The sequence below is a fragment of the Brugia malayi genome (genome assembly GCF_000002995.4).
Source record: "Brugia malayi strain FR3 genome assembly, contig: Bm_v4_Chr4_scaffold_001, whole genome shotgun sequence".
NCBI classification, from domain to species: domain Eukaryota; kingdom Metazoa; phylum Nematoda; class Chromadorea; order Rhabditida; family Onchocercidae; genus Brugia; species Brugia malayi.
Genome location: NW_025062478.1, coordinates 4,106,943 through 4,131,492, shown reverse-complemented (window position 1 = coordinate 4,131,492; position 24,550 = coordinate 4,106,943). Strand labels below are relative to the sequence as shown.

The 24,550-nt window shown below is 27.5% G+C and overlaps 4 protein-coding genes across 6 annotated transcripts; 3 read left to right on the top strand and 1 right to left on the bottom strand.

Annotated features, from left to right (window-relative positions):
* Positions 1 to 1,579: 1,579 nt before the first annotated feature.
* Positions 1,580 to 6,842, top strand: Bm5356 (Uncharacterized protein; the record flags this gene model as incomplete). The annotated part of the gene is made up of 10 exons (XM_043081566.1): positions 1,580 to 1,687; positions 4,035 to 4,137; positions 4,500 to 4,615; positions 4,791 to 4,813; positions 5,042 to 5,192; positions 5,528 to 5,623; positions 5,846 to 6,001; positions 6,127 to 6,267; positions 6,442 to 6,537; positions 6,681 to 6,842. 10 exons carry the CDS (start codon positions 1,580 to 1,582, stop codon positions 6,840 to 6,842), a joined length of 1,152 nt encoding a protein of 383 aa, XP_042937500.1.
* Positions 6,843 to 8,684: 1,842 nt separating this feature from the next.
* Positions 8,685 to 12,012, top strand: Bm7415 (ab-hydrolase associated lipase region family protein; the record flags this gene model as incomplete). Of its 2 annotated transcripts, none has more annotated exons than XM_001895746.2 (10): positions 8,685 to 8,693; positions 8,992 to 9,094; positions 9,269 to 9,370; positions 9,569 to 9,683; positions 9,828 to 9,978; positions 10,178 to 10,273; positions 10,771 to 10,920; positions 11,100 to 11,243; positions 11,610 to 11,705; positions 11,857 to 12,012. In XM_001895746.2, 10 exons carry the CDS (start codon positions 8,685 to 8,687, stop codon positions 12,010 to 12,012), a joined length of 1,122 nt encoding a protein of 373 aa, XP_001895781.1. The 2 variants fall into 2 exon arrangements, with proteins under 2 accessions (XP_001895781.1, XP_042937499.1); XM_043081565.1 differs by having other exon boundaries at positions 9,269 to 9,373.
* Positions 12,013 to 13,861: 1,849 nt separating this feature from the next.
* Bma-osm-6 (Uncharacterized protein) lies at positions 13,862 to 18,603 on the top strand (the record flags this gene model as incomplete). Of its 2 annotated transcripts, none has more annotated exons than XM_043081564.1 (12): positions 13,862 to 13,891; positions 14,053 to 14,174; positions 14,457 to 14,544; positions 15,075 to 15,195; positions 15,532 to 15,667; positions 15,975 to 16,098; positions 16,192 to 16,278; positions 16,501 to 16,730; positions 17,157 to 17,244; positions 17,322 to 17,430; positions 18,242 to 18,387; positions 18,493 to 18,603. In XM_043081564.1, the coding sequence occupies 12 exons, from the start codon at positions 13,862 to 13,864 to the stop codon at positions 18,601 to 18,603; spliced, it is 1,392 nt and encodes a 463-aa protein (XP_042937498.1). The 2 variants fall into 2 exon arrangements, with proteins under 2 accessions (XP_042937498.1, XP_001895782.1); XM_001895747.2 differs by having other exon boundaries at positions 15,075 to 15,204.
* Positions 18,604 to 19,580: 977 nt separating this feature from the next.
* Positions 19,581 to 24,017, bottom strand: Bma-hpo-9 (BTB/POZ domain containing protein 9, putative; the record flags this gene model as incomplete). The annotated part of the gene is made up of 16 exons (XM_001895748.2): positions 19,581 to 19,756; positions 20,046 to 20,116; positions 20,267 to 20,374; positions 20,492 to 20,681; positions 21,017 to 21,132; positions 21,432 to 21,529; positions 21,690 to 21,770; positions 21,920 to 22,077; positions 22,253 to 22,424; positions 22,485 to 22,604; positions 22,709 to 22,834; positions 23,045 to 23,168; positions 23,304 to 23,393; positions 23,508 to 23,569; positions 23,695 to 23,786; positions 23,936 to 24,017. 16 exons carry the CDS (start codon positions 24,015 to 24,017, stop codon positions 19,581 to 19,583), a joined length of 1,866 nt encoding a protein of 621 aa, XP_001895783.1.
* Positions 24,018 to 24,550: the final 533 nt, after the last annotated feature.

Sequence of the window (24,550 nt, the reverse complement as noted above, 5' to 3'; positions counted from 1 at the left end):
TATAATTTCAAATATTCTTAAATTTGGTGAAATTTATTTAAACTTTGGAAAATATAAGCAACTGTTGTACATTTAATAATTGTATTTTGAGTGATTCTTGATTCTTTTTTAAAATTTTTTTGATTGTTTCACACTTAAGCTGTAACGATGGTAAATGATTGATAATCTGTGGAATTAAAATTAAATCATTCAAATTCACTCTCTTATCATTTTTATAGAGGCAACTGATAAAAACAGTCCCCAAAGAACAAACATGCATGTGTGTACATGCATGGAGAGGAATAAATGCAAAACATTTATGAAGAAAATCAAATAACGCTATATAATAATCCACTGATAACAGTCAATGCTACTTTCTTATCAGTTTATCAAGTAGGAAGAAAGATTTTTTTTTTTTAAATTACTAGATAAAATGTCTCAATTCAATGAATTCTAATTATCCGCTGTTACATTTAATGCAATCGATTTGTTTCTCTCTTTTTTTTTTTTAAATTTAAATTTCTAGAATTGAAAAAGTCGTCACGTGCTTCGACACCATGTGAAAATTTATATCACATATATGCTACAAAAAGATTTCAGATTTTACACTTAGCGCTTAGATTAATTTTAGTTTGCAAATTCCACGAATGATAAACTGGCAGAAGAATAATATATTAAGTGATTCAAATAAGGAAACAATAGCTTGAATCATTTAAGATATTTTCTATTATTTTTGAAAAGAAAAAGGACATTTATATTTCGAATGCGCTCACTGATAAATTTTTTCTGTTTTGTTGTGTTTCTTCTCATTAAACTTAATAAACAAAAATTTCAAATTTTTAAGAAATAAAGTGATAAAATCAATCATTTTTCACCACTGATTTTTTCCTATATTTTCTTTGCCATTTAAATTTGTTGATTTATTTATAACTATTTTTTATTCATTCTATCAAAAAGTAATTCTAAGTATTTTATAAAACTAATATTGACATGATTCAAGCTGTAGATTATATTTCAGTTTAACTTTTTTCCCGGTTAATGTTTAAAATTTTAAATTACATTTATTTTCGTTTTAATCTGCTCCGAGATATTAACGGAGATGTTTACTCAACTTTATTTATTATTTACATGAACAAACATCACTATTAAGCTAAAATCAAAGATAAACTTTAATAATAAACTAAAAATAATAGAGTTTAAAGTTAGTACATTTAAGAAGTAATCAATTGGAATCTTTTATTAGAAATAATTTTCTATCGTATTTGTGAATAAAATTCTATTATGAATTATTCTAACTGACACTAATAAATCGGAATTTAAACAGTAAAAATATTTTAATAATAAAATTAAATTGAAAACACTTTTTTTTACAATTGAAAATAGTTCCGTCATCAATAGTAAAATATTGATCCACCATCAACAGTTGTTGCTTATACCTTGCAATGAAATAATTTAGCAGTCGTTTTCCTGATTTGCTCATTAGTTTTCGTTGTAGAAATAAGTTCAATTTTAATAATGCAAATTACACATTTTTAAAATTAATTTTAACTTTTGCAGTTATGAAAAAAGAGAAAAAAATAACGATTGATTATCAGTAACGATGATAAATTCGCATGATATCACTATGATTAGCATCATTCTCGCTATTTTTCTTATCATTACACCTTATTATTGCTGCAGTATACCACCAGAAGCAAAAATGACAACGGTATGCTTTTTGATATTCTATTATTAATTCATCATTTTTTTTTTTCTTTTTTGGACAATCCAATCAATTCTTTGTATTATTACTTTTTCAGTTAATCGTTTAAGTTCAATTTATAAGTAACCATATATTTAAGTTTTTCTTTTCTGTCTCATTTTATAAGTATCGAATATTCGTATATTTACAAATATTTTATATCAAATAATATAACATAGTGAATGATACCATTCAGATAGCAAATTTACCATTATAATACTATCAATGATGAGAGCTTAGCTTCGCGAACAAAGGAATTTATCAGTGTTTGCTGCAAAAGCGTTTGTAGATTGAAAAAAAAAAGTGAGAGAGAAGCAAGTCCTACTTTAAAAAATAGTGGAAAGTCTCGGGAGTGCTTCTTAATACTTTTTCATCCCGAAACAGATCCAACATTGGTGACAGCGTCTTGGATCTTCATATCAACCGATTTGAAGCTCGAGTGAACCACTAATGGCGGTCGAGAAAGTGATAATCTTTCATCCTGAAGACGTGACCTGTACACGTAGTTGTATTCAATAATGATGGGTTAAGCCTTTAATTGAAAGAGAGATCGAAAGTGTTCAAATTTTCGGTAAAGATTTTAGTTGTGAGTTTGACGATTTGTGCTAAATGAATGAATCTGCTGAGTTGAAGTGAACATATTACTGACTCATCTGTTATGCTAGATTGATTCATCATCTGTTCTTGATATTCCGAAGTTTCTATTTAAGCTTGCAGCATTTAAGATTGCTTTTCTTGCAAGACGGGTAGGTGAGCAAGAGTTCAGAGTACCTAGACTTCTAGGTCCTTTGAATTTCTTTGACGAGCACTCTAGGCATTCTATGAGCTATTTTTATATTTGCAAGCTTGGACCATAGCAGCGAAATACTGAGGTAGTAGGTTTATCTGTTAGATGAATGACCTTGAAAGGTTAAATGAGTTCCATCTGCCCGGATCCGAAATTGTCACTCTTCTAAAATGGCTGCTCGAGGTTAATCCATTCTACCCATCGACACACTTCGACTTTCGACTCTTTAGTTGAAGCCTGTTTGGCATGGGGATCCCAGAAAGGTACGTAAGTTCCTTTCACGTAACACACGACTAGGACGTGTCCGTGAGTATATGTATATTTGATAGTTATTTTATTTGCAACAATATTTAAAATAATACAAAACAGAAATATTCGATAATTTTATTCATATTAAATGATGAATAGTAGCATAACAGCAATTTTTAATTGACAAATATCAAATTACCATTTTGATTTGCATACAAGGAAACATTTTTCGACTGTACTGTTAGAGTTCAAAGTTCCTTTACTTCTAGGTTGCTTCCATCAAGTCAGTCCTTGAATTTTATTGATGAGAACCCTGGGCATTCTGTAGAACTACTTTTTGTATATTGCCTAAGTGGTGCTAGAAAAGAATCCATAGAATAGTCTGCAAGTCTAGTTTAAAGGTTTTTGAAATTGTCACTTACTGCTTTCGAACTTCATTTTGTTTCCAATTTATTGGTTTTAACTTGAGCTTCTTTCTTGGAATATTGGTTTGGTCTGAAAGTGAAGGATAAGTTTGCTGCAGTCTGTTTGATATTTTGCACTAGGCATCGATGAGAAAATAGAGAGCTTTGCTTTAAGCTCTCCTTGGAAAAGTTTCTTGGCCATCGGGATGCTGTCAGACAAGGCTCTCATCTTTAGATCAGTTTTGAGAGATCAAAAGTGCCGAAGTTCTGAATCACTTAAATTCATGTTAGATCTATTAGATCATTCAGTGCGCTTTTCACCTGCTGTTTTCATCAACATTCTGTCGTTTAAACTTTTGTCCTTTGAGTCTGAGCAAAGGTTTTTTTAGATGAAATGAAATATGCGCGGAACTGATCTCATCCTACAAATGAAGTTCATTAGCAGGCAATCCGTAACAACAAAATCCCTAGGTTGTTGGTTTGTTTGGAGTACTTTTTTCTTGGACAGATCGCTTTGTAAGGCTAACGAGCCCAGTTTGAAGACTGATGAGGCCATCCTTCCATTGGCATACTTTATCTGATCCTTTACTGGCATACAAAGTCTTACTGAAACACATACCACTGTAAAAATAATTCACAAATTTCATAAGGTATGCATGCAAACCCTCCTCTCTCATAACAAGAAGGTATCCGCTTAGAAATATTTCACATACATATGCATCACCAGTTTATATGTCTGTAATTTTTTGATGATCAGTTTAGTAGTATAATAACTTTGTTAGAATTATAGTTGGATAAAATTTAAATTTTCAAATTTCTTGATATGAAAAAAGAAAGAATAAATTGTTATAATGTTTTTTTTTTTTTTTCACAGGTTCAAATAATACTTTATCATGGTTATCCGGTACAAGTATTTCATGCATATACCAGTGATGGTTATATTTTAGACCTTCATCGTATTCCATTTGGCAAAAATGGTTTGTTTTTCTATTATAAATATTTAATTTATATAATGTAAGAGAAAGAAAAAAATTTTTAAACATGCAGTGAGAAATTACTTTAATTACTAAAATTGAAATTGTTCATTTAATTATGAGAATGCTTTTCGTAGCAATTCAGCATTTCATACCAAAATTATTCCATGGAATAATCACTCGATAAAATGATTATCAGTTATCAATTAAAGTATACAATTCAATTTATTGCTATCAGAAATATTCTTATCTTTATGTCTGCTCTTTGGTGCTATTCTTTTATAACAGTTTAAGGCTAAATATCAACAGAGGTTCATCTCTAAAAAAAAAGAGTATAAAATATAGTTAATTTGAAAAATTTTCAGGATATTCCATTAGTCGTAAATATCGACCAGCAATTTTCTTGCAACATGGCTTACTTGGTTCAAGTGCTGATTGGGTGGAAAATTATCCCAATGAATCTTTTGGTAATTATATCAAAGTATAGTTCGTATATAGGGTATATGTTAAAATTTGCATTTCATTTTTATTCTTATTTGTTTTCAAACTAAATTTCAATTTCATCATTCATCTTGGCTGATGCTGGATTTGACGTATGGCTTGGTAACTCACGTGGAAATATATACGCATTAAATCATGTTAATTGTTCCACAAAGAATGATTCATTTTGGAAATTCAGGTTAATTAACAAAAATTCATATGAATTAAGACAACAACAAATGAAAATTAAAATTATATCGAAATATAATTCATATATGAGATTGTATCAAATACAAATCAAAAAAGTATCCAAATTTTACAACAACCCTTAAGTGTGAAATGTTATCAATAACAATTAATTAAAGTTTATTTAAAAATATTTTTCTTTAAAAAAAATTAAGTACTCATTGATGTTAATAATTTCAAGTTGGGATGAAATGGCAAAATATGATTTGGATGCAATGTTTGATGTGGTATTAAAGGTAACAAAACAAAGAAGTCTGTATTATGTGGGCTTTTCACAGGGCACATTAATTATGTTTGTCAAACTTTCCCAGGACACAAATTTTGCATCAAAGGTTTTCCTTCTTTTTTCAATTATAATTTGTTTAAAATTTAAATTAATGAAAAAAAAAATCACAACTTTTGATGACAACAAAAATGATGGAAGAAAAAATATACTTAATTCATTTTTTTTTAAAATTATACACAAACACGAACTTGAAAATGTTGCATTTATTTATAATATAGTAAAAAAAAATACTTATACAAAAACTAATGACATTTTTTTTTCAAAATAAAAAAAAATTATTTTTATAATGTTGTTAATAAATTAATTATTTTTTCGTAAAATTGAATTAATTTGAAAAAAGAACATTATTTCTGAGGAAAATTTAAAGAGTAAAATTTTCAGATTCGGAAATTTTTTGCATTAGCTCCAGTTGCAACTGTAGCCAATGTGAAAGGATTATTCCGATTATTTGCTACCAAAATTTTTCCTAGTGCTAAGGTATAACTTATATGATATGATTAGGTCATACTCATATTTCAATGGGAAATAGAAAGTAATTTGTTAGGCGAATAAGCAGAGAAAGGAAAGTTTATCAATTAGTTTTTTGCACTTACTATCATTGATAAAAAGAAAATGAATATGAATTAATTTCAAGTATTATCTTTGTTGACATAAAAAATATAATTCATTAATAAAATGTAAAACTAACTTTCATTTTAGTTAATTCAGCAATTCTTCGGCAGTAGATTTTTTGCACTAAATAGCAAATTAACAAAGACAATTAGCATGCTAATTTGTGAAATCTCTTTTTTCAATCCATTCTGCAACGATATTATCTTTCAAATAGCAGGTCCCGATAACGGTCAATTTAATAAGGTAAAATTAAATTCATAGCGAAAGATTTAAATTTTAGAATTCTCTTCTTTTGATTATTTTACATGCTAATATTTTGTATATAATAGAAAATATAATTTTTAATGAGTTGGATGAATAAATTGCAGAGTCGTTTATCGGTGTATATCGGTGGCGAAGGTGGTACCTCGGTAATGAATATGATTCATTGGGTACAAATGATTAATAGTGGAAAATTGCAAGCTTATGATTATGAATCAGTGAAAGAGAATCAAAGGCATTATGGAAATGTAATATTTTCAACTTTTTTTTTTTTGTTTTAATTAAGGAAAAAGTTAATAATTTAAAAGATTTGGAAATTTTAATTCAAATGAAATTTAATCGTATAATTGGAAGGTTAGTGAAACTTTGTTTGAAAATTGTTAGAAATTCTCTTTAGAATTACTTTCAGCTTGTTTTTCTAGGATTCACCACCAATTTATGATATTAGTTCAGTTAATGTTCCGATTTATTTGTATTGGAGTCTGAACGATTGGCTTGCAAATACTATAGATATTCGGGTTAGTTATTCAAATATTAAAATTTATTTTAAATAAATGAAAATTTTATTTCCAATATTTGTTAAATTACTTTGGTTAACAAAATGTTTAAATATTTGAAGAAAAAAAAGTATTATTGAGCGATTATTTTTTTTTACTTCTAGAAATCACTGCTATCAGTTTTACCGAATAAGTCAATCAGAGGAGGAAAAGTATTCAAAAATTACAATCATTTGGATTTCATTTGGGGTTTACGAGCGGCTAACGAAATTTATCGATCAATTATATCGATTATTCATAAAGAAAGAAGTCAAGAAATTTCTTAATAATTTTAAGATTACAAAAATTTGTCAATTTTGATTTTTATTCAGAGATGAATTACATGAAATATGATATAGGAATGGTTTTTGTAAATTTATTTGTTTGATTCAAATTATCACCTGTAATTTTTTAACTCATTCTATTTATAAAATATTGTGGTGGAAGCAAATCAATTTTTTTTTTTTTGTTTTGTTATAACTTTAAAATTAATTTCTTTATTTTGCAATTTTTCTCATTTAAATTAATGCAATTATTTCATTGCATTCGTCATTCCAACTAACCGATAAATTTGTTATAATTTTGAAAAAAGAAAAGGAAGGAAATAAAGGCATACGGAAGCACAATAAAAGATTTTAATAGCTTGAAATCTTTTTAAAACTTTTCTTGTTCGTAAAATTTAATCTGAACTGAATAATTGTTTAAACAGAATAAAATTTTGAAATATTTCCTAAAAGAAAAAGAACGTATGCTGACAGGTGTTATTTAAGCTGGAATAAAAAGCAATCGTTTGATGTTTATTTATTAATAGCCTAATAATAATTTATGGTCAAATAAACTATATTCATTACAATGGATTGAAAAGCATAATGCAATGATACTTTCCGCAAATGTAACTGTAAACAGTTTTAAAAATAAATGAACAATTAATTACTTTGAACAAATGATACGCCATACAATGAAAAATACAGCGAAACTTTAATAAAGAAATAAACTATTTTTTGAATTCCTAAAATTTGCAGACAACAAAAGTTTTTAACGAATTCTGAGGTGAAAATTGAAAATCATACCATAAATTGTTTTTATAACTGAGATTTCAGTGGTCATGATATATGCATAAACTAACAATGCACACAAATGCAGGGTCAAAGTTCAACTCATTTAGCAGTGCCATAACACACAATGACATCATTATGATAAATATATGCATGCTAAATTAATGAAGACAAAAAATTGACCCATGTTGTAGGCATAATTTTATGTTCAATTTGATAGGACACACACACACATACATACACACACACACACACACACACATACACACACATACACGCATAAATACATATATGTGCGTATGCGTGTACGCAGGCGAATATAGACGTATTCGCCTGCGTATAGATCGTACGTATGCATGCACACATACATGCAGACATTTCAGATCTAAAAAAGAAACAGATATGTACATACATCACATCTGCACAATGATAAGTCGTTCTCGAGAAAAATGAATTTCATTTCCATTTCAGTTGTTCTCTGTCTCTCTTCCTGTATTTGTTTGCGTTATTCATAATATACTTTTCTTTCTTTCTTTCCTATTTAATTCTCGTTCTGTTTGATGAGACATACACACACATACATGCACATACACACACACACACACACACACATACACACTCACGAATGCATACACATACATATATATACACACTTATGCGAGTAGTAATAATTATTTTAATTAGCCGTGATTAAGTAAATAAGTTAAAATGTTAGTGTCATTAATATTAAATGATTATTAATTACTGTTGTTATTGTTGTTGTTATTATTATTATTAAACTTTGTTAATATTAAGTAAGTCAAGTGGAAATATTTGAATAAAATATATTTGAACAAAAAATACGTATTAATTAGCTACAATTAATTGAACGTTAAACTGTTATAAATCATTATATTAAACAACTGTTTACAATGATGAAATATAGCATTGAACTAATTGCCTGATAGCAGCACTGATAACTACTGCTATCAGTGGTGGCCGATGTTTATCACTATTATCTTCAAATTTTTTGTTTACACTAAATTATATCAGATAACAAATGAAATTTCAATTAAACCACTTCCAGAAGCTACAATGACAACTGTAAGTTTAAAAGAGGCGAGATATCGAGCAATTTAAATTAATTGAAAAATTTTTTTATGAAAAAAAAGCGATATAAATTAAAAAAATATATATTTGCATTTGTTTTTTTCGACTGAATAAATTTTTGATGAAAAGTATAAAATAAATAATATTTTGAATTTTGAAAGGTTTTTATTTTATTACCTTCTACTTTTTTTTATATGGAAAGAACTTTGATTCATCCATTTCCCGTTGTTAATCTTTGATCTTTTTTTCCAAAAAAAAAGAAAATTGTTGCAATATTCTTTTTTGTTTTCAGAATGAAATTATCTCTTACCATGGCTATCCATCTGAAACACATACTGTGACAACAGATGATGGTTATATACTCGAGTTACACCGTATTCCAGGTGGTAAAGCAGGTAATTCTGTTATTCAACTATGCTCAACGACATTGCTGCATCAGTTATAATTATTATCGTATACGTGTACTTAGTTCATACTGTACACCACCGTAATACACTAAACGACTGGTAAGCACGGTAGATTTCTTGTACAACTTGATTTTAATCAAAGACGATGATTATTTATTTCAGCGGTTAATTCTAGAAATGAATCAAAGTCTGTAGTATTTCTACAACATGGTTTTATTGGTTCAAGCGCTGTCTGGGTGACAAATTTACCAAATCAATCTGCCGGTTGTAATATATATTTTATTTAAGATTAAAATCATTATATATCGCCTTCTTTTCTTTCAATCTTTAATTCCTCAAAAGGATTTTGAAAAAAAAAAAAGCATTTTCAAAAGCTTTTAATCGGAATTTTAATTAATTCAAATTTGCCAAATACTTACTGACAAAGATTTATTCATCCAAGTCATAATTCTTTGCATTTAGCATTTGTATTTGCTGATGCCGGATTCGATGTATGGATGGGTAACGTTCGAGGGAATACTTATTCCACCAAACATGTTAAATATACACAAAATGATTTAAAATACTGGAAATTTACGTCAGTTAATTTTATACTATTTTTCGTTTACGTCAACTTTTTGACGTTTATGTTAATTTTTTTTCGTAATAAAAAAGTATGTAGAAGTGAAAACAAGAAGCTTTTGATTTTTTTTTTTGACTACCACTAGCATTATTCATTTAGGTTTGATGAGTTTGCAAAATATGATTTGGATTCAATGATTAATTATGTGCTTAATAAAACTTGCCAACGCTTCTTGTATTATATTGGATATTCCGAAGGTACTCTAACAATGTTTGCAAAACTTTCAATCGATCAACTTTTTGCACAAAAAGTGAGCTATGCTTTTTTCTAGAAAATTCAACAGCTATGTTAATTGAGCATTTGAAAACCATTGACATTCAAACCATATCTGGAAATTAATATTTGAAAAAATTCAAAATTTTGAAGTGACAAATTTTGAAAAGGCAGAACTTTTAACTTTGAACTTATTTCTTACCTAAATTTATCAATTATATGAAAGAAATTTTTAGATTCGTAAATTTTTTGCTCTGGGACCAATTGGTACATTAGCTCATATCAAAGGTTTAGTAGGAGTTGCTGGGAAAAATTTTCTACGGCCACTTAAAGTAAGCATGTTTTATTTCATCCTTAATTGCTTCAAAATTTTTTCAAAAAGCTGAAAATTAGCAAATTAAATTGAATACTTTAGTTCAGCTTTATTGGCATAAAAGAGTTAAAGACTAGTTAAGTTGTAAATTCGATTAAAAATTTGGTACTGTTTAATCATAAATCAAAAAAATCTAATTTCAAATTGCTTTATCACTATTTATGACTTTATAATCAGTAATTTTAATTACAATTTAATTACTCTTTTTATTTGAAGAACACAATAATTTAATAATCTGAAATTTGTTTTTTCTTTTTTCAGCTGAAATTTCAGTCAAAACTTTTGATATATTGATTTACATCTTCCCCTTCCTATTTAATTAATTTAAAATTATAATATTCATAAGTTAAAACTCATCGTCAAGAATTCATCATTAATTCTTTTTTCACTTCGCTAACAATTTTCATTCTGCAAATTTTATAAAAGTATTCAAAAAATGAAAAAGCATTTTTATAGCTGTTGGTTAAAATTACCGGCAAATTTATGCCCAACGAATCAATTTTTCAAAAGATCAGTAAATCAACTTGCTCTTTGAAAAGCGTCGTTGAGCATTGTGAAAATTTAATGTTTCAAATGACTGGGCCTGCTACTATACAAATGAATGTGGTAATTGAATTATATACTTTTTATGACAAAATTGATGAGTGACAATTTTCAATTCATATATAATTAATTAAATAAATCTGTCTTAATCTAATTTTCTCCGTTTTCTTGTTGATAATCTTTTGAGCTTTTATTACAGTTCCTAATTTAAGCCATCGTATTTTTTTCGTTTATAATTTTAGAGCCGAATTCCAGTGTATATGAGTCATTTGCCAGCTGGTACTTCAATGGCAAATGTTCTCCATTGGGCGCAAATGGTAAACAGTCATAAAACACAAATGTATGATTATGGTTCAGAAAATAAAAATATGAAACATTACAATATGGTTTGTTTATGTATTTATTGCAAGCAAAAATTTATTCATTTAAATTTTCATACATTTCAATGCGCCATTATGCATTATTTTAAAAAAGAAACCTTTTTCAAAAATAGTATCTAAAACTTGGAACATTTGTTTTTTTGAAAAAATATGTTTTTTTTTAATAAAAATTTTTTGCAATTATCCTACTTTAATTGCTGCACTTTTTTCCTTGTTTATTAATTTAACTATTAAAATTGTTTTCCCACCACTTTAAAAGAGATTTTAGCTTCTTCTTTTTAAATTACTACTTGAAGGATTTAATCCCTTTTTTTAAAGTTTTCATTTGTCAAAATAATTCAAAATCTAAATGATACCTATAGTATTTTGTAGAAAACACCACCTCTTTATAATTTATCACTAATCAATGCACCTGTTTACCTGTATTGGAGTGAACAAGACTGGTTAGCTGATAAACGTGATATTCAGGTAAGTAACCTCTTCAAGTAAACAGTTTTACTACATATCGAAAATTCTCGTATTGCATTAGGCACTTTAGTTAATATTGCACAAACTTTCTTTATCTATGTTTAATAGATGCAAGTGCAGAAGCTTTCAACTTTTACTAATTTCTTTGCAGGATAGTCTGGTAGCTAAAATACCGAGCAAATATTTGATACAAAACAATGAATTGCAAAATTTTAATCATTTTGATTTTATTTGGGGAATTCATGCTGCTGATCAAATATATAAGCCTATCATTGAGATTATAAGAAATGATGAAACTAAATTATAAACCAATTCATATTGGAAATGCCTATGTATTTAAAAATGTATTTTAAATGATAAATGCGCAAAGTGAGTAAATTTCAAATTGATTTTGATAATAACATGAAATTCTTGTTAGTGTGACATAACGAACAAAAGGTCGAGAAAAGGTATTAAAAACTTTTTGTTGCACATGCAAAAAATGTTTAACTTCTTACAAATTTAAATAATTTAATTCGAAATAAATAGTTTAGATGATCTTTTTTTTTTTTAATTGAAAATCATATAACAATTAATATCAGAAATTATCTGTCACGTGAAGCATCCACGAGTTGCAATAAACCATTAATTATTTTAGCGTGTAGATATCAATACAAACATTAGATATTCACATCTTCTCACTATTTCGTATTGCATACGATTACTGTAATGATTGAGTCATCAGTACAGTAAACAAACTTTATTCATACACACCATATAATTTTAGAGCTAAATGAACTTGCACATGCATACTGTAATATGCTGTAATGGTACAGTCTTCAAATAGCAATTAGCACAAGACGCCTTATGCTAACTGCTATTTAAACAATTAGTGTTATTGCATATACCTCTGTTAGTGAATCTGCGCAAGTATACTGTAGCTGTATTGTCATTACGGTAAGCACCCTTTTTCCTTGTTGTTTTCTGTATTCATCGTCACATGGACTCATGTGTAATCTTGAATTTATATTTTTATGTAATAAATTAATTAACAAGAGTAATCATTGCTAGTATGGTCGGGAAATCAAAATCAACAATGAATTATTTTATTTTTAGGAACTGATCAAAATTAGCATTTATCAGTTTTCTTCAAAGATTAACAATTATTTTATGTCTGAACATGATGGTCTAAATAAAAGTTTTCATTATTGATGAATACTATCGATATATATTAATATAAGCAGGATAATGAGTTAAATTAGTAATAAGCATTTCGAAATGTTCATCGTTTTTTTTTTTTTTTTTAAATTATAATTTTTTCTTGACTTTATTTTTGTATTTGACTTAAACAATAATTATATAACTAATTTTTAACTTCGATATAATCCTATATAACAAATATTCTTAAAATTACATCAATTTATTCCTTCTATTTGGTTGTTTTCTCTTTAAAATTAAATCAAGCAACACTTAAACGCTTTAATTGTTTTGTTCTCTTTTTTAGCCGTAAGTTTTAATATAATATTAGAATACAATTGCCATTTCATCAATTATTGCAAAATGGCATTTTGAAAAAGCGCAAAAAAATTTTTCCAAAATACAGTTTTGTTTTTTTTTTTTTTAAACAAACATACGAACTCAAACAAAAAAAAAGTATGCTCAAATTATTTTGTTAGATATTAAATGATTATTAGCAACCAATGATTTTGCATGCCTTTGTAACCAATAGCAACCTTTCAAGCAACATTCATCAAAATTCACAAACGCAATTGATCTTTTCAGAATGATATTTCATAATGACTCTTAGGTGACACTGTCGAATCAGTTAATTACTTCTGATATTTGTGACGTAGGAATCACAACATTAACTAACTTTGTTTACAAAGTGTGTTATTTTCCGTATTTATTGTTTAGCATTAAACAAAGTAGTAGTGTTGATAATTTCACTGATTATTAATGATCCGTATTTATTGTTTAGCATTAAACAAAGTAGTAGTGTTGATAATTTCACTGATTATTAATGAGATATTTTGTTTGAATTATCCATCTTTACATATTATCTTTAATGATAACGTATATTTGTTAAAATATATATATTTAAGATCGTTAAATTCGTAGCAAAAATGCTAGCAACAACCTTCAATTAAATTCATTATTCAAATCAATTCATTATTTCAATGAACAAACGAGCACACGAAATCAATACGGTATGTATATTTTTATTATATGAAATTTCAATTTAACAATAAGATTATTAGTTGATATTTACAACTAGCTTTTCAATGCTAATAATTAAGCCTCATCCATTTGAAAAATATAAATTATGAATGCTTAAGTATATAGAAGCAGTTTAAGGATAATGTTTCAGGAACAACATTCCAGTACTAAAACACGGGTAATATTTGATCAATCCAAAAATGAATCATATCATTTTCATTCCGGTTTTCGACAAATTCATAAAAGACTACGCAACGAATGGATTTTAGAAGTGTTAGTATTATTTATAACTAAATGCAATAATGACGATAGTAACTAAAACATAATAATAACAATAATAATAAGAATGGTAACAATAACAATAATAGTAATAGTAATAATAATAATAATGATGATAATAATAATAATAAAAATAATAATAACAATAAGTAATAATGTAAATGATAATTTAACGCAATGATTTGAAAATGACAAATATAATAACAATAATTATTTGTCATTTACAAATAATCCGTTAAGACTGCATAAATTAAATTTTACTCGAAATTTTTTTAGTAATACGAATGAAATTAATGCGAATACCTTTACTGAATGTTGCTTATTTGTGTTACCATATCCAAGAAGAAAATTTTCACAAAATGAGGTAAGTATTCTACTTGTTAATTTTTGAGAAACGAATTTTTTCTCTTTTTTAATAAATTTTGTTATTCTTATAAACAAATCTATTGTAGAAGGAAACAATATCTATTGAGTTTGATTTTGATATTAGTTGCATTAAGATAATATAACTTATTTTTAAATTTCTAGTGTATTCTCTAAATTTTTCTTCACACTTAATTATCTTAACAAAACCAAAATTTTTCTTAAAATTGTTTTGTATTCTTAAAATTTCTTAAAAATTGTTTCTTAAAATTGTCTCTCTGTATATAAAGGAAAATCAATAACTCTCATATTTAAAAGGAACTATTTTTTAAATTATGATTTGAATAGCAATTTGCTTTGTAACACATTATGATATAATGTAATTATAATATTTATTAACTTATTTATAATTCAATATTTGCACAAATTATCCCATTGAATAATAATTAAATTAAAATTGTAATCTATTTAACATTTAAAATTATCTTTTCAACAATGACTGACAGTAATTAGCAACAATTTTACTTATAGATTGATCATCTGAAACATTTCATCGATGATGGTAATAGTGTATTAGTATTGATGAGTGAAGGAGGTGAACAAACTGCTGACACAAATATCAATTTTTTAATTGAACAATATGATATTTCATGTAATAATGGTAACATTTAATATAAGTAACAAATTTTGAGTTATTTAAACGAATGAATATTTGATCAAACCAATATTATTTAATTGTTATCTGCAATTTTTAATTGTAATTCAACTTCTAGCAAAAAAGGACTAATAATTAATTAATTAATCGCTAAACTAAAATCTTATATTTTCATTTTTTTTTACTATAAATCAAACTGCTATTTTTTTATTAAAAATATTTTTGATGATTATCTTGTTTATCATACAAAAAAATAAAAAATAAATTGAAACTATATGTTTTATGAAACTAAAAAACGAAGTATTTTTTATGTGAATGGAAATTTCATTTTAGATTCTGTAATTCGAACAACGTTTTACAAATATTTTGATCCAAAGGAAGCATTGGTTGCTAATGGTGTCTTAAATCGTGCGCTTACATTAACAGCTGGCAAGTTGACACATTCAAATGATGAAGAAATTAATGCACTGTAAAAATTTTTAAAATATAAGTTCTAATCACCACACATTAAATCCAACAAAATTGCAAAAATTATTAGTTCTTTTGATAATTGTAACAATTAAACAAAAAAACTTTTTAAGAAAACTTAAACTATCAGTTTATTTATTTTTTTTTTTTCAAATATCTGTTTTAAAATGTTTAAAGTTTATTGTTTGTTATATGATAGTCTTCTACTTTAGCAATCAATTTTAGTTTATTCACTTTCTTTTTTAAATTTATTTTCCATTATTTAATTTTATTTATTGTAAAATATCAATTGCTATGCTACTTTTTAGTGGCTTACAATTTGTTTATCCATATGGAGCAACATTGACTGTTGGTCGAAAATCCACGGCGGTACTATCTACGGGTAGTGTATGTTATCCAAACAATCGACCCATTTGCGCATTTCATCAAACGGTATGAAACGAATTAATTAAAACTTTAATATTAGCTTTTAATTTTTAAAACAAAAAATTTACAACATATAAAAAGAAATTATTGCTATTTTAGGAGAAAGGTGGTAAATTGATAGTTATTGGTTCAGTTCATATGTTCATCGATCAATATTTTGAAAAAGAAGAAAATAGTAAAATATGGGTAAGTTGACCAGTCTAATAATCGAAGAAAAATTAACGAAGAAAAAAATATTTCATTCAGAACAGTGATTGTGGTGCATAACAATGAAATTTAAATCCTTTAATTAAATTTCATGCATGCATTTTTAACTGCTAAACTTGAAAATTAGTCTCTTTTCAAAAAGAGAAAACATTCAATTTTAATATAATGATATAATGAAAATCTAATATGTTAATTTTTAAGGATGTTATTATGAAATATGTAACGGAAGGTTTTGCATTGAATATAGTGGATAGTAAGGAACCGGATTTGATTGATATGCATCATATACCGGACCATATTGATTTATCGGAAAAAATTAAAGTATGTCTACAAGAAGATGAATATGAAATGAATCAGAGTAATGATTTCCTCAGATATTTTGATATTAACCTTTATGCTATGGATCTTTCTGTTTGGCCTAAAACTATCAGGTAATTTACAATATAAAAGGAAAAAGAGAAAAAAAAAAACCAACCATTAGCATTCGATGAATTAAGTGGGGATGTTGTAAGGAAATCAATTCAATAATTAAGCTTAATACAACTAAAATGCTTTTTTTTTTCTTCTTTAAATATAAATTCTATTTAAAATCTAAAAAACAGAAAAAAAAAAGAAGATAAAAGGAAAACATATTGAAATTGTTCGGAAATTTTTCAAAAAAATTCTCAACAGTTAGAAAGTTCTTTTAATTGACAAGCTTTCAATAAAAACAGTTACCCACAAATATGATTACAATTTTTTATATTTAATAGTTATTTCTAATTATTATTGATGATTGTTTTTAATCATATTGATTAAGCATAACTATTATATTATGTGAAATAATTTCAGTTTTTTTCTAAATTTGCTTATTGCAGAGCATTTGAACAGCTTGGTTTAAAGCATGAACCGTTATCACTTATCGTACCACAATTTGAAGTACCACAACCACCACTTACACCTGCTGTATGCATAATTCATTCATTATAAAAGTTATTCATAGATGATTTATTATTGCTATTATTATTATTATTAAATTACAGGTATTTCCACCAGATTTTCGAGAACTACCACCACCTAAACTGGAATTATTCGATTTAGATGATATGTTTTCATCAGCAGATGTTCGACTTGCTCAACTTACCAATAAATGTAAAGATTTTATGATTTTAGCAATTATTAATCACCATACAATCATGATTAATGATATTAGAAAACGAACATCTAATCCAATCAGTTATTCATATCAATCATTAAAAAATCTGCATACAGGATTACATAATAATAATAATAATAATTAATAATAATAATAATAATATAATAATAATAATAATAATAATAATAATAATAATAATAATAATAATAATAATAATAATAATAATAATAATAATGATAATAATAATAATAATACTTAAAGTAAAATGCTCTCATCAGTCAAAAAAAAGGTATTAATTAGTTAAGAAAATAATAAAATTATTACTTAAATATCTCAAATAATATATCATTGTTAAGCCTGTTTCATTTTAATGCCTAGTAATTTAGGCCTAACTAATTAGTAATATTGGTATTATTGACACTGACTGAATTGACTGATTTCCATCATCGATCTAGATCGATAATGATCAGCTAACTGATTGATTATATAGTTCCATCAAGAACGACAATTTTAGTGTATCACATTCTGATGATACACCTTGTTGTAAATTTTCGTACTTAAATTATATCATCGTAAAATCTTATGCCAAAATTTTGAAAAATTGAATTTATTTTTTATTAAATGGCAAACAAATAAAGTACTTAATTACAAGGTTATATATAAAAGAAATGAGAAGTCAATGAAAAGTTAACGATTTCTATTAATAATCATAATTACTAATGAAAATTGAGAGTTGTATTAAATGAGATTTAATTTTTAAAAACTGGAACAACAAAATAACACAAATTTAAATTAATTAAAATTAAGGTGAAGAAAGTGATTTGGAATATTTCTTAAATGAAGCTGGTGAAATTTATGATATCACAAAATGTTTACCGGAAAATGATAGAGGACCAAAAAAAGTACTCGAATTTGTGCTTTATCAATTGGCCGAATTTAAAAAGTTTAATCAGGTCATTTCAATTAATTTATGCAAGTAATTAACTATCTTCTTTTCCTCTTTCACATTCTTTATATATATATAAATCTACAAAATAGGTTCCATCTTTCTAATTTAGGAAAAGGATGATATTGATGATGAGAATCTAAAAAGGAGCCTAGATGAATTGGACGAACATAACGATGGACAATACTTCTCCGATATTGACGAATATGATGACATGAATTAAATGCTTTTGTAATTTTGTTTTTTCCTTAACTATTATCAACTCAGTGATCTGATTAATTCCAAAGAGATATTACTATCATCTGACTATGACAATGATTGAAAGTTGAAAACTATTTGTGAAAATGTTTCGAAAATGTATACTTCTACTGCATATTTTATTCTAGATAATACAATGTTTATTCATAAATATGTATACTGTACAGTAGCACAGACTCGGCTTTTTTGGCAAAAGCTTATAGAATGAATGATGTGAAAGAAAAAAGAAAACAGAGCTATATAAAATTAACATATTCATTTAGGTTACATAATAATTAAAAATTAGGATATATATATATATATACTTCGTTTTTTTTTTCATGAAAAAAAAAAAAAACTAATAACATCAGATTTAAAAAAATCCACACTATTTTTTCATTGCACAACATTTACATCCTACCATACTATATGATATAATTCATAACTAAAGTTGAATACAATGTATTTTCGCGAAATCCTTCCAGAAAAATCTGTAGGAAATAGCTTTATTTTCATTTTCGGCATAAAATCCAGCAAACAGAAAAAAAGAATCATTAAATAAATAAAATGTAGCATATTAGGATGAAAAATGCTATAGAATAGAACTACAAGCAAATTGTCAATAAGCAAATTGTGAACTTTCGCAACAAGCAAGAAATTTTCACTAAATGCAAAATATTTTCTTGACGGAAGAATAGAATGGTACTGCTTGTAATGTATTATTAATATTATAAAGGCAAAATAATATGGCAAGAAGAAGCATAAAGTTGGGCTTATAGAATAACAAACAGAAGAGACAAATGATTTTCCTATTGTTGATAAATCTATTAATAATAGAAAAAATAGAAAGACAGTTCCTTTATTAAGATATCGCTAAATTCATTTTTTCCAAGTGAACCTTGGACTTTAATTCATTCCTCGAAACTTTCTATTGTTTAGTATTTCTTAGGAACAAATTTATGACTAGTCGGTTGAAGAAGTCACGGAAATACATGCTGATAATGGATTTCGTATCGAATCCACTTCCTCATTCCTTTCAAATGTTGATGCATTAACCATAGAACCAAATGTTCCCAGCGGAGTGAGAGCAGACCGTTGAGCAGGGCATTCAAAGTGTACGCAATGAAATACTTCATTCACTAAAAAGCAAGAAAAAAAATTTGATTATAATTAGAGATAATAGAAGGCATAGATCTTTCAATCATTCATTAACAAAACAGAATTCTAAAAAAAAAAAAATATCCATATTTTTCAAATGAAACATCCATATATTCCCTTCATCATAATAAAGGTACATGAAAAATATTTTCTTTAAACAAAAGATAAATGATACGACTGATAACCATTAACGTAGCTGCAGCTTCAATAGTTACAAAATGTTTTATGAAAAATTTGATTTCAGTATGTTTAGGAGAGAATATCTTTTACCTGAATTGTGCGTTCCAACAAGACGAATAAACACAACTGGAAGACGATCAAATCTCAAGATCTGCCATGCTCTATGAACAAAAATAATTTATAAAGTAATAAATGAGTGATATGAAATTCAAATATGTTACATATATGCACACTGTAGTATATTTATTAATTGCAGTGTCAGAAAATGTGCTGAAAAAATTATTCATTTTCCAGGAAAAATATTTAGTTACCTGCAGTGCTCTTGAGTTTTATCAGCTATGCGTGTCCAAGATGTGTTATCACATGACACTTCAACATAATATGAGTAATGACGATCGTCACAGTCCCATAACAGTAAACTAAAAGATAAATAATTCAAGCAATGTGAATGGATGAACACCAAATATCAAACAAAGACTGCTTGAGAGCAAGCTTCATGCAACAATTGATGTCATAAAATGTAGTACGAAACATACCGCATCGAGTCGATAAGATATGGTTGCGGTAATTGCACAATGATTGCACCTGACCCTAACTGATGACAAGTATAACCATTGTCCCAGTCGTAATTACTTGTTTCCCCATTTATCAAAGCATTTCTACTGCGTGAAACTCCTTCAATAACAATGGCGTTGTTTGCTATCGTTGCCACATTAGCACTCGGAACTGAAAAAATTTTGGTGAAATATTGGCTCAAAATACAAACAAAAAAGATGAGAAATATTATTGCTTTTAAACATTTGAAATCAGCACAGCCACTAAAAATATTGAATGCAATCATGCAACTTTAAGACTATCTTCATTATTTGACTGACGTCTCTATCTATCTCCATCAAATGTTTTGCCACTGTCTGTATTAATTAGAAAGCAGACAGAGACAAAACATTCATTCACAACGTTCTTACTAAACTCCTTTATATAAAGCTAGAGTTAAGGATTACAGATCTTGGTTTAAAATTCTTATTTAGTCATTACTAGTTACTACCCGAAAAAAGAATTACCAAGTAAGGTAGTAACTGGATCAACATCGAAAGGTTCCGATGTATACATTGCTTCAATGCTTACCAAATGGAATGAATTATTTACTGTATTGTACGTCCCAACGATGCGTATAAAGCTATAAAGATGAGAATTCCATAAGTTATAAAATTTATTTTATCATATAAAACAAATAAGAACAGGCATAGTAAAGGATAATTAAGCCGTGGATTAAATAAAGGATACTGAGTTGTATGAAATGTGTTACAAGTCCTGTTCAAAATTTAGACTATATCAACAATATCTTCCAATCATGTATGTTAATAATGTAAGCATAATCATCTAGTTCACTATCATAACCGTTCTACCATTTAATGTGTTGCTTTAAAAATTAGCTAAAGCTGGGCAAAAGTTTATATATAATCAAAAATAATTTACTTCACAACTCTTGGAGTAAAGTAGAGCATCTGTCTTGACCGGCAAAGGTAATTAGAATGATCTACGACACGTATCCAAACCTCTTGATCCATACTTATCTAAAAACAGTAAATGCTAACCTACATTAAACCTAGCTCTATTCCTATTAACTCGAAATTTTAGCATAATTCTTTTCTTTCAAGTTCATAAAATAATGAAAAATCAAAAATCAAAACAAAAGATCAACAGAAAATTAAATGAGTTTTAAATAAAGTTTACTTCGACATAATAATTGTATGATCTTTGATCACGATCCCACAAAAGCAGTCGAATGTGATTAATGATGAACGGGCGTCCAAGCTGTAAATACAGTACTTTTCTTCAGAACGAAAAAAAAGCATCACTTTGGCATTATGTTAACTGAAAACAATAAAAAAAGAAAGAAAAACTTCCTCATACGCTATTGTCAGAACAGAAATAAAAAAAGAAGGAAAAAATCCTATGCTGACCTGAATAATGATACCGGGATTTTTATCACTGATAACATGAGTCGTAAAGCCACGCTCCATATCATAGCGACTAGTTTCGCCAGAAAGAAGAGTAGTGGAACCTTCACCAGTTAATACAGTAGCATTGAAGGTGGAACTCATCACATTTACATTTGGTACTGAAAAATGAATCGTGAAATAATCATTTGTTCCAATGAAAAAAAAAATCTTTTTTGAATCTCTATGATACGACAATTACCATACGATGATTTACTAAGACCACAATAAATTATCATTCTTTGGAAATAAATGTAGATGTAACATAACAAGTAAATTAAGTACTCTGACACTTACGCAAAAATCCTCTGTAAGTAAGTTCACCGCTTTTTTTTTCACTACGTTCTTTGATGGCATCCAAAATCGCATCACTGGCAACTAAACCGGAAGGTCGTATAACATTAAGTAAATCGTCCAATTTTATTAGTGAAAGTCGTAATCGTGCAACAATCATTTGCGCATCTTCTTGCTTAAAATATTTTACAATTAACCATTAATTTTATTTCACCGACAACAGTAAAGCACAAACTTGATCAGGATGTTGACGGATCCATTCACGTACAGCACGAAATATATCGATTTCAGGTGCACATAAAGAATCGCGTTGTATCATTTGTTCAACTGCATTTGCAGGGAGTTGCAAGAAGCCCTAAAATCTATTGATATTTATCTTTGAAATGAAAAAACATCACAGAGAAATGAAATATGCAAGTGTAATTTATAGCAGCATCCTTACCAGTGAACAGTTCTTACCTGAGTTGAAATAACTTCAGGTGCATGTTTATCAGCGAAATTTAGACATACATCACAAAGGGAGCGCAATGAGTATAAATGTGCTACACTGTATATCGTACAAACATTTCTAACATTCAACATTGCCTAGAAAATTGATATGAAATTTTATATTAGCTTAAAAACTAATCTAAATTAAATGTGCTGCAAATTATCAGTTTCTTATTTAAATGTGTATCTTGTTATTTTATTAATTTAAAAATAGATGAGAAAGAAGAAGGTAAAGAGGTACCACACTATATTTTGAAAAGGTTGCCTCAAAATAAAGTGACCCCTAATACAAATCTAAAGAATTACCTTCATATATTCCGAAATACTGATTTCTAAGTCAGTGAAACCATACTTGTGTGCTAAACCAAGAACCTCGAGAACTAGCTCTTCCTTCATTGAACTTAACGACAGCTTACCGGTATATATATACCTGGAACACAATCGTCAAATATAAACGGAAGAAACTAAGCCTGTAAAAGTCTGGAATCGGCTAGGAAAGTAACTTGAAACTGTAGCAAATACAAAAAGGAATTATGACAAGAATACAAAATATCAAAGAATGTACTTCATAAGCATTTTGAAACCATTCAAAGAAGTGTCGACTAATTCGATCTCCAAATCTCTCGTTTCCTTCATTCCATTATAAAGAAGAGCTCTAAAATACTGTAAATTTTTATATATTTTAACAATTTGCATAATTTAATGGAGAATGGGCAAAGGATGAGTACGAAATTTCAACTACGTAAACAGTTATTATGCTGACATGTACCTAAAGTACTGGCTTCGAGCAGCAAGGATAACTCTATGTGCTGCAACTAAGCGGCCTTCAACCTGAAATAAAATACTTTAAAAATGCAACTTATACACTCCAGGAGTAATTTTCAGATAAACTTAAGTAATTAATGTAATGAAAAGCATAATGAGTGCTCCGTTTTATAAAGGAAAGTGAATAAAACCTTCAGAGTGACATCACTACATTCACCAGTTATGAACAAATTCCCTATATGTTCGGCAAGATAATTTATATGCTGCACTTCTCCCGTAGCACCTGAAATTTTATTCGACTGATACAACGATTAAATTAATTTGTGATTTAAGTTCTTTTATCTTTAGATCATTACGTGTATAAATGATATAAATTCCTTCAATCACTTTTGTATCTACATGTAACCATTCAATCCACTATATGCAACATACCGCAACAATTCAAATTGATCGATGACGCAGAATTCTGAAAAGGAATAAAGTCGTTATGAAGTTGTGGATGATTGTCGCTCATTTCGTTTTTTTCGTCAATTACTCATTCCTTACGTGAAATCAATCTGAAAATTCACCGCAGAATTTCTGTTACTGATATTCAGTTGGGTGATTCGTCAAGCGTAAATGATCACGTAAATGATATATCAAATATCAGCACAACTAATAAAATTAAAACATATGTAAGTGTAAACCAAAATTCAGAATTCAGTGTCAATTCGTATCGTTATGAATACAAATACTACAATATAACTATCCTGGAGGATGCAAAATGTATATGTAGGAACGAGATTTGAGATCCAAACGCTACAATAAATAAAAATATCAAATGACGTGGAACAAGTACAAGAAAAACGACCACGTAAATCACGCAATATGAACATATCAATATGACTGGAAAACGTAGATCAGCAGCTCTATCGTTCATCTTTGCTGGTATCGATACGCAAATGAACAGTCCAAACAAAAGTTCGTATTATTGTTTTAAGAATGTGTTGTTGGGATGTAAACAGTAATTGTAAGGAATATTTAATGGTTGAGTAACTCTTGCAACTG